The sequence below is a fragment of the Melospiza melodia genome, chromosome 6, assembly GCF_035770615.1.
Source record: "Melospiza melodia melodia isolate bMelMel2 chromosome 6, bMelMel2.pri, whole genome shotgun sequence".
NCBI classification, from domain to species: domain Eukaryota; kingdom Metazoa; phylum Chordata; class Aves; order Passeriformes; family Passerellidae; genus Melospiza; species Melospiza melodia.
Window position 1 is genome coordinate 68225471 of NC_086199.1, and position 10504 is coordinate 68235974.

General features: G+C 46.0%; 1 protein-coding gene across 1 annotated transcript; it reads left to right on the plus strand.

Moving 5' to 3' along the window:
• On the plus strand, window positions 1–748 carry C6H11orf96 (chromosome 6 C11orf96 homolog). Its single transcript, XM_063159478.1, has one exon. It carries the CDS (start codon window positions 54–56, stop codon window positions 414–416), a length of 363 nt encoding a protein of 120 aa, XP_063015548.1. The 5' UTR covers window positions 1–53; the 3' UTR covers window positions 417–748.
• Window positions 749–10504: the final 9756 nt, after the last annotated feature.

A 10504-nucleotide genomic window follows, 5' to 3' on the forward strand; every position in this document is an offset into this window, starting at 1 on the left:
GCCCCGCTCCGCCGGCCCCGGCCCCCGCGGAGGGCGCTCCCGCGGGCGGCAGGATGGCCGCGAAGCCGGCCGAGCTGATGGGCATCTGCTCCAGCTACCAGGCGGTGATGCCGCACTTCGTCTGCGTGTCCGAGGAGTTCCCGCCGCCCGCCCGCCCCGCCAAGACCGCCAAGGGCAAGCTGCGGCGGCCGCGGCAGTCGCGCTTCAAGACGCAGCCGGTGACTTTCGACGAGATCCAGGAGGTGGAGGAGGAGGGGGTGTCCCCCATGGAGGAAGAGAAGGCCAAGAAGTCCTTCCTGCAGTCGCTGGAGTGCCTGCGGCGGAGCACCCAGAACCTCTGCCTGCAGCGGGACCGCCTGGGCAGCTGCCGCCTCCGCAACAGCCTCGACTCCAGCGACTCGGACTCGGCCCTGTGAGCGCGGCCCGGCACGGCACGGCACGGACTGAGCTCGGAGCTGCGGGAGCCGCACAGGAGCGCCCGCACGGGCGGCCGGCTCGGGATGTTTTCTAAGAAAGCGCTTGTACCTTCGTTTCTATTTGATTGTATGAAACTCACCATTTAAAAGACAAAAAAAATTATCTTTTCTATTCGTTAGAAGAAATGAGCTGTTTTAGATGCATTGAGCTGCCGGACTTTATATTTATTTTTGCATTTAAACTGTTGACTGCATTAATTTAATATGTTTCTACCTGAATGTCTGTTATTATTTCCATAAAAGAGTAATAAATCTGATATATTTGCACAGTACTTACTGGGCTGTCCTTATTTCAGGGATCCAACTGTCCTTGTTCAGCTTTCAGGGGTAAAGGGATTTAAAATCTGTCGGTAGCTAGTGCAGAGCCAGCAATGCTTTTCTCGGTGATGCTGCTCAAAGAGGTTTTGCAGGCTGTACTGTCAATGTACTTAATGAGACAAAAGTCAAGCTAGACCGATTTGAAACTATTTACTTCTTTGAGGTCTTTGTGTTAACCTGAATTGAGGTTTACAGAGCGTTTATAACTGGTGCCCAAGAGCCTTAATGCAACTGGGCAAGCCTCTTGCATTCACAAAAATTGCATATATAGTTTCTATTTTCATCCAAGTTGGTTTTGTCTCTTCTCCCCTTCCTCTTCTGACCCATAAATTATTTAGTGCTGCAGATGGTTTTGATTTTGATTAGATGGTTTTGGTAATTGGGTAGAATGTAGTTTTATTTACCAGAGCAATTGAAACAATGTGGATGTGCTTTTCCTGGAGTTTAAAAGTAAGAGGATTTTGATGATGGTAAATCTGTAGGAGTGAGGCTTCTGTTGGGTTGCTGCATGTGTGTGTGTGTGCAGGTGCATGTAAGGTTTTCTCTGTTTGTGGGATACATGCTGAAAAGCATCTGAAGCCCTCCGCAGAATGGAAACCAAATTCCTGGACTGGGAATATTCTGCCTGTATTTTCTCCATTTTCTTGAAACATTCCTGTGCTAATAGTGTAATCCTGTAGTAGCACCTTCCTTGAAGGCAAGTCTCTGGAAATTAAAACTTCCCAATCAGAAGGCATTAGCTGATACTGAGCTGTAGCTAATATTTCTCTGGTGTGATTATGGTGTTTCCAATGGCATGGTTTGGGGTGCAATCATACTGATCAGTCGGAGAGGTAAGGGCTGGGGCGGAGGAAGGAGATGGACAGGGTGCTGGTGAACAGGGTGTTTTGGTAGGACTGAGCAGCACAGACCTCTGCCCTCTGGGCACTCAAGTACAGCACATGATCCATGTGACTGGCTCCTGGATGCAGCAAAACTGAAGCTCATCTCTTTCTAGCCTAAAGCTGAGGAAAATCCTGGGGGCATGGCGTGTGGCTTGTTTTTGGACAGGTAAGGACCTGTCCAACTCCCTTGGGTCCCAGCATCTCCAGCTGACCTCCAGCACCAGGGGAGGGTTCTGCAAGCAATTCAGCAGGTAAGGAAACAGGTCTGGGCTCTGACCCAACCTCCTCATGAAAAAGCATTTAAATGACCCCACGTGCCTCCCTGCATGCAGCCTGTGAAACAGCTTTTCTCCCTTTGCAGTTCAACCCTTGTGGCTGCTTTCTCTGCATGGTAGGCATGTACATAACATAACAAGGCAAAGCAACTTGACCTCCAGAACAACTTTCATTCAGGCAGGCAACTGGAATCAGTAAGAAAATCAGTTGTCAACAGCTGGGCTAATTTTCCTCATCAAATTCCTAACAGTAATTCAATTCTGGAAGTTCTGGGTTTGGGAAAGGGTTTGCAACATCTGCAAACCCTTTCCCAAACATCATGTGGTAACTCTGTAGCCATGTGTCTCATGTTACATAATGTACACAGCTAAAAAGCCCCATAAGATTTCCAGAGATTGTAGAATGTCCTTCCGATACTGCAGGTTTTAGGCTACTTTTCAGTCTCCCTTTGCTGTCAGGTCTGGTACAAATCCAAAGTGTGGGGTATAGCTTCAAGAGGCTGTGAGCACATGATCCTTGTCTCTGTTGCTAATTTTTGTTTCGCAGCTGGGGTTGCTAGCAGGCCCTTTGCCATTGCTGCTGCCATCCCTCCTTCAGCGTGCAGCTGTGCTGCCACCACGCAGGAGGCACAGGAGGCTGTGCAGCAGCTGAGCCATGGATGCTCTCTTCCTGGAAGGGTGAGAATAGCTGTGCTCTCTTTTCTGTCTCAAGAGACAAATGTAGATGTTAACACAGCTACAAAGAGCATTTGAAAATCTGCTGTAGCATGTTTGAGGAAAATGTCATATTCCAGTGGTTAGGCTGAATAAACGAGTTTCTCTTCAACTGTTCTTTGTTGACATTTTTCTGTTCCATTTCAGAGCGAATAACATGGGAGATGCCAATGCTAAAGATAGGATAGTGTTTATCTTCCAAACAGTTGCAATCAAGGCAAAAGGGTGAAAAGCCAGGGTGATTTAGCTATGTCCTGGAGAGGCCTTCCTGAATCCAGCTGGAAAAATAAACCTCCCTCCCAGTCTTCCTGTGCTGCTAATTTTGAAGGTTTCTTGTGCTGTACTTTTTAGTGTCATGACTATCGTGTCTATCTGTCCTGTAAGGATTGCAGGAAGACTTATTACATTCACTTTAGCGAGGGTAATGACTGCATCAAAGGGGTTTGAGTCTGTCATCCACTCCCTAGGCTCGAGATGTGGGTTGTACATTTCCTTTCAGCAATTCACAGCTTAAAAATCATCCACAGATGCCACTTGCAGTGCTCCTCGGCACGGCAGTGAGTAGGCATGAGCACTCCATGCCTGCACGGGAGGGAGCTGGAAGCCAAATGCCCCTGGTGCATCAGGACAGGTGAGGCTGAGCAGCCCGGGAGTGTCTTCAACACTATTTCTCCAAATTACAGGAAATTGCACTGGAGAATTTGTCTTTAATAGGACTGCCTGTTATTCTCATATCACTTTATATATAAATCATTCTGTCCTCGTGTCATCCGGTCAGTAAAAAGTTGAGCTTGAAAGCAATTCTTTTATTCTCTTTCTGTTTTGTGTCCAGTCCCCTCCATTCCTGTCAGCATTTCTCCCATGTGCTTGTTTTTAAGTGCTGTGTTATTGTAAAGCTTGTCATGCTGGTGTGGTGGATCTGTGCCTCCATGCTTATTTTGGCCTGATCAGTGTAGAGGGGATCTGGGAACAGTGCAGTATCATTGCTCTACTGGAATCAGGAAAAAAAAATCCTCTCTGTTCATCTTATGAGAAAGCTTTTTCTGGTCTTTTTGCAAACATTTTAGCTAGGCTTGTTCAGTAATTAATGGAGGATTTCTAGGTGCAATTTAGTGTTCACCTCAAGAGGCTGAGGACAGTCTCCTCTCCAAGCCGTGTGTGCACCAGTTCTGCTCTTGCATAACTTCTTTCACCCCTGGGCTTCCAATAATTCACTGGCAACACTTCAGAGTGGAGCTGTTATCAGGAACAAATATGAGAAAGTTCTTCCAATTCCTGCAGGTTTTTGTGCTGGGATCCTGAAAATGCATTTGCTTTAGGAGCTGGTTTATGATGACCCTTACCAGTGCTGGGGATCAGATCCTGCAGGAGCACAGTGGACAGCCTGAGGCACTGCTGTTGGTAAGAAGCACCACACTGTTCTTATCTAACCTCCAAAGTGACAGCAGAGCCATGGGACACAACACAAACTGAGGCATCTATTGAATTGTCAGGCTGACAGCAAACAAATTGCAGTGTAACAGAGGCCAGTGAGTGAGCTCTAGCAAATCTGGTTGCTGTGGTTTCTCAAATGTCAGCAGTGCCAGCAGTTGCTGGCTGCCTTCCATGAGGTTTGGCTCCCTGGCGGTGTGCATGGACCTCAGCCTCCAAGGCCTCTGCTCTTAGGCTTTTGAGCCACCATCAGAGAGACCAGCATGGCTCTCCAGGCTGCACTGGGCCTTGCTGGAACCTCAGCTCCCATGGCAGGGCTCAGCCTGGGCTGTCTTTTGTACTTTGGGTTTGCATTTCTGTGGGGAGAAAAACCCTGGGGAGGTGCAGATAACCTGAAATCCCTGAGCTGGGCTCAGATTGTTTGTGCAGTGATGGTGCCCTGGATTTGCAGTTTGACTTTCCACAGCCATCTTAAATAGAGTGTGCAAGCTGAAAACAGTGTTTCAGCAAGGCTGGCTCCTAACTTTAGGGTATTTTTTTAAGCTGTAAAGATGCAAGATTACATGCTGAGCAGAAAATAATCAGGTGTCCAATAACTGCACAACAAGAGGATCTCCTTTCTCCTGAAGTAGGAAGCCAGTGCACAGGACAGGGAGGTTACCAGGTCAGCCCTGAGAGCTTTGTCAAGTAGTATGCAGACTTCTCCTTGAGTAGCCTGAAGTCAGGTGTCTGAATTTGGAAGAATTCATTAATGGTGAGAATGAATTAATTCTCAAGCAGCATCTTGCCACAGGTGTGTGTCCCTGTGCCTGGTCTGTGTAATCTGGAGTGAGTGCTGCTAGTAGCAAAGCTGGCCAACCTTTGACTGTACAACAAAGCTCTACCAGATATTTAACTGGAAGTGCAATTACTTAACTGGTCACAGGTGAGAAGGAAATTCTTCCTGCAAAACCAAGAGCTGTGAAATCAGTCATGTAATGGTTTCTTGTGCCAGAGTATTAGCTTTAAGGCTATTAAATGTGTAAAGTTGGTAATTATGCATTTGTGACTCCTGTGTTAGCAAATATCATGGTATGTTACAAACAGCTTAGGGACAGATCCTGATTTTGGCTGCACTGGTGTCAGATTGGCTTTGGCTCAGCTGTGCTCAGGAGTCAATCTGGATTTGCTCCTTGTTGCATTCATGCTATTTGCTGATGTTGCTGAGCAGGTTTCTGGGCTGGCTTGAAATGTCCAAGGCACTTCTCCCCTGCTCCATCATGTTCGGGGTGCTCTGAGGTTTCACACAACCTCCCACAACTTTAACCATCCTTGTGTTTTGGAAGCAGTGGGAATGATGTGTGTGCCCTTGGCTGGGACATTGTCCCCTTCACCCACATGGAGAAGGAGCCAACAGCAGCAATGGTGAGAAGCTGGGGAAACTGGAGCAAGTGGGGAGAGGGCTTTCCTTTGTCTTCTCTGTCCATCCATACTAAAATGAGACCGCAGATGACTTGCTTTGAAACCCAGGTGAGGTTCACCTGGATCTGATTTCAAATAAAGCAAGATCTACTTCAGTAATTTATTGCTCTGTCCTAAACAGAGATTCTTTGTTTGGAAATGCTTGCATTAAAGAGGTTGAAGTTATTTATTAGGAATTGGTGAAAGGGAAGTTTTCTTCTTTAGTGTGATTTAAAACACTGTTTTTGTAGAAGTGGGGATTTTTTTTTCTTCCTTGTGAAGAAAATTACCTTTCTTGGGCAAGAGGGAAGGGGATTGGTGAGAAGGGAGAGAGGGAGCAGAGCTTGCTTGTGAAACAGCTCTTGGCTAATACAAAACCATGTGAAGGATGTTTATGTGCTTGTTACTTTTAGTCTTGGATTCTTGCAAGTGAGAGTTTTCCCTTGGAGAAATATTTGGAGGTCCTGACCGTGGTGGTTAAAGATACATTTCAGGCTCTTTTCACAACAACCTCTAATGTCTGAGGGAGTCTGCAATCTGATGGCTCAAATGTTTTAGGGGAAATTCAGCAAGGTAACATGGTTTTTTCACTGTTCTCTGTGTAAAGACAAACAGAAGGAAAGCAGCACTGGACACATAGGTTATCACGCGTGCTCACTGTTAAGCATTTGCTGTTAGGAGAAGTTGGATGCATTTCAACTGTAAGTGGCTGACATTTGTTGGCTGGGATGTCCTGAGGTTCCTGTGCTCTAGAGGCAGACTGGAGGGTTGGGTTTTGAAGGGGCAGAAAGATGCAGCAGCACAGAAACCTGGAAGGACACAGCTCTGTAATTTGAGGAGTGAAGACAAAAATACCCAAACTCAGAGCAAAATTGGATGGGGCCTGCCTGCCTAAGACAGCAAAGAAGAGCCTGTTTTTAATCAACTTCTGTCAGTACTACCCCACAGTTTATGCACCCTTGGGATCCAATGAACTGAAGAATGAAGTTTTGTCAGCTTTTACAAGTTCTGAAGCATATTGACATTTTCATGTGACATTTTTAGTTCTTTTTCCTGAAATAAATGTGAGAGTTATGGAGTTATCTATCAACTCCTCCTTTTTCCCAGAAAATCAAACCAAAATAACAAATCCACAAGTTTTATGAGTTTAGTTATGAATTTTGTGACTATGTATGTGTTTACTCCCAGATATCACGTCCCTGTGTATTTTTACCATGCAGAGGAAGCAAGCAAGCAGGCAAAACAGGGGAGGTGGCAGGATTGCAGAGATTTCTGCTCATCTTTAGATGCCAAGGTGCTCCAGGTCTCAGAGCAGGGGTGCTGACAGCTGGGCCTCCCAGGGCTCACCTCTTGTTCAGCAGCAGGACATGGTCTCGTGCTTTCAGGGGCAGATGGAGGCAGATGGGTCAGGGAAGAGAGTGCTGTTCCTGCCCTTAGTGACACACTGCCCGACCCTGAGAAAAGTGCTTCTCTCTGGACTTCAGTTTCCATGTAGGAGAGCTGGGAATTTATGAGGCTTGGTTCATGAATCCATGCAGACAGAGATCTTTTGGTTTGCAGCCATGGGAGGTATGTTTGGTTGGCAAATGGGAAGGACATGGATTTATTCAGAGGACAAATGCCTAGCAATGTGATGTCAGGGTTTATACAAGCCCAGCTGTTTGGTGAGATCACCTGTGCCATGGAAGCAGGATTTGCTTTGCTGGAGAGCCTGGCACAGGGTCCAAGCCCCTCTGGGCCAGAGTCATAGAGTCATGGAATGGCTTGGCTTCGAAGAGACCTTAAAGATCACTCAGCTCCAGCTGCCCTGCCTTGGGCAGGGACTTCTTCCACTAGACTACATTGCCCCATTCAACCTGGCCTTCAGCAGTTCCAGGGATGGGGCATTCACAACTCCTCTGGGCAACCAGTTCCAGGCTCCCACCACCCTCACAGTAAATAATTTCTTTCTAATATCCATCCTAAACCTGAGCTTTTTCAGTTTGAAGCCATTTCCCATGTCACCTGTCAGAGGCTGTGTGCAGCCCCTGGCTGGCCAGAGGCACTTGCTCATTGGGGACATAAATATTCTTTTGGCTGCTCAAAGATATTTATGGAAACTGGGGAGAAAACAGTGTTCTGCCACTGCTGGTGAACTGGATTTCAGGCTGAGGAAGCTGATGAATGGTATTTACACATTCCTGGGACTGCATGTGGCCTTCTCAGGTGTCCCTTGCCCAGAAACCAAGAGTGGTGCCTTTCCCCCTCTCTGTGCAGGGATCCCATGGTGTCTCTGTGTTGGGAAAGGTCCTGTTTCGTTGGCATGAATGTGAGTCTGATTTAGGGAGAAAGGAGGGCTTCCTGTAAACATCTGAGGGAAGAGAGCAGCATGGTGCCTGAGCTGAAATGTGCTTCCTTAGGGGCTCAAGGAAAGGGACTGACCAGCTGTACATCCAAGTGCATGGTGGCTGAGTGGGTCAGCCAGCGAAGGCAAACCTGAGCTAAACAGGGCCAGCAAGTAACAGGCAGAGGTGTCCTGTCTCCATAGCATCTGTGTGTGGCCAGGCTCCAAAACTCAGAGGATACTGCAATGAATGAGCTATTCTGACAGAAAGACAACGTGCAAAGGTAGCCAATAAAACAGTAACAAGAGGTTTCACTTAACTTGACACAGACTGAGTAAATATTACAAAAGGGCATGATAGTGATGCTGGTTTTGTACTATTCTTTTCAGCAGTGCTTCCTAGAGCAAGAAGTCTGAGCACCCACAAGCTGCAGAGAACTCTTGATTTTGCCCAGAGAATGCACAGACACCACAAAGAAGCACTTTGCAATAGAGATAATCAAGCATTTAATTTTTTTTAGTTCTGCAGGGTGAAACTTCCTTCCCCCATCCTCTATATTAAAATTTTAGCTTCAAGGATGAAAATTAAAAGAACCCAAAAGGGTAAAAAAAGCTTGAGGATATCTAGGCTCTGGATATTAGGAGTCCATGATAAATGGATAAACTACCAGAAAGCCTTTTCAAAAAGAATAAAAATAGCTAGCATAGTTAAATAGTAGATGAAAGAATATTATTAGAAGTAAAAAGATATCCTACAAAAAGCATAAGTCATGTCTAAAGGAGGAAAACAGAAAGGATCATAGATACTTGGATGTTAAATGTGAAATCATAAGGAGAAGTGCTTAAAAAAGATTTTGAAGAATCACTTGTAAAAAGGCTAGAATTTTCTGCTATAAACTTTTGCAAACACATTGAAAGAGATATGTTCTATGCTCACTAGAAAGTCTTTGGACCCCTGCCTGAATGGAGACTAAAGTGAACACTCAAGGAGAATAAGACAGTTTCATAAAATCTAACTCTGCTCCTGGAACACTGTCAATTAGGCATATTTGATTATATATGCAGTTCAATGTAGTCTAAAAGAGCAATTATTGATGGCAAAAGAAATGCTGGAGTCATTGCAGGTAGTCTGAAGTCAACTGGCTGCTCAGCAACTATTAAGTGATAGGAATGCTGACAATTACTGTGAAAGTGTGCTGGTTTTGGCTGGGCTAAAGGTAACTTTCTTCATGGTGTCTGGTTTGGGGCTGTGTTTTGGATTTGTGCTGAGCACAGGGTTGATATTACAGAGATGTTTTTGTTATTGCTGAGCAGGGCTCACACAGACCAAGGCCTTTTCTGCTTTCCATGCTGCCACGGTGGAGAGGGAACTGGGGGTGGATGGGAGGTTGGGAGGAGACACAGGACAGGTGACCCCAGCTGACCAAAGGGATATTCCAGACCATATGGCTGAGTATGTAAAGGGGGGAAAGAGGAGGAAGAGGGGGATGTTTGAGTGATGGTGTTTGTCTCCCCAAATAACAATTACAGGTGATAGGGCCCCACTCTTCTGGAGATGGCTGAACACCTGCCAGTCCACAGTGAATTAGTGAATTCACAGTGAATTAATGCATTGTCCACAGGAAACAGTGAATGAAGTCCTTGCTTTGCTTGTGTGTGTGGCTTTCTCCCTATTAAACTGTCTTTATCTCAACTCATGAGTTTTCCAGCTTTTATCCTTTCAATTCTCTCCCCAAATCTGCTGGTGGGGAGTGAGTGAGTGGCTGTTTGGGGCTTGGTAGCTTTTTGGGGTTAAACCACGACAGGAGAAAATCAAGAGCAAAGCAAAAATCCTAATCTGGCAGCCATCTAAAATGACATTGGTGTAGTATTGTGAATATTCTGTTTAGGCCTAGTAATTAAAAAAGAAAAAATCAAAGAAAGATCTGTATTTCCTGCCGTTGAACAGAAATTTAACAGTAGAACTTTTTGTTTAGAAAAAAACCCAAAAACAAACATGAAGAAAGGAGAGAGATGCAGGAATAGTTTTTGAAGATCAGTGAGGATCTTAATTATTTCTGACAATACTGAAGCTGGAGCAATGTATAAGTTATTGGACAGCAGGTTTAGGACAATCAAAAGGAAGTATTTCTTTTGTGCAATGAATAATGGGACAAAAAAATAAATACTTCTTTTGCACAATGAGTAACAGAATGCCAAAATTCACTGTCAAAGATGCCAGAAGGACCAGCCCACTCAAAATGCAGTTGGGCAGATTCCTAGCAGGCAGGTTTATGCAGAGCTAGTAGTGATCATATGGGCACAGGGGACAGAGGCTCTCCAAACCCCTGGTGTCCAAAAGCTGGGTGGGCAAAAGCTGAGTGATGTCCCAGTGCTTCCCTGCAGCCTCTGCACGTGGCCACAATCACAGCTGGGATGAGGGACTTTTATCCAAAGGGCAGCAGCCTCTGCATACCCCTGAGCTGCTGCCCAGCTGTGCTGGCTGCCTGCATTTCTCCAGGGGAAGTCCATCTGCCTGGCCCATCCCGTGTGGCACCCACAGCTGTCTGTCTGTCTGTCTGTCTGTCTGTCTGGGCACAGCGAGGGCAGGTCAGGGGTGCCAATTGCCGGCCAATGCTCCCCCAGTGGCAGTGGAAAACTCTT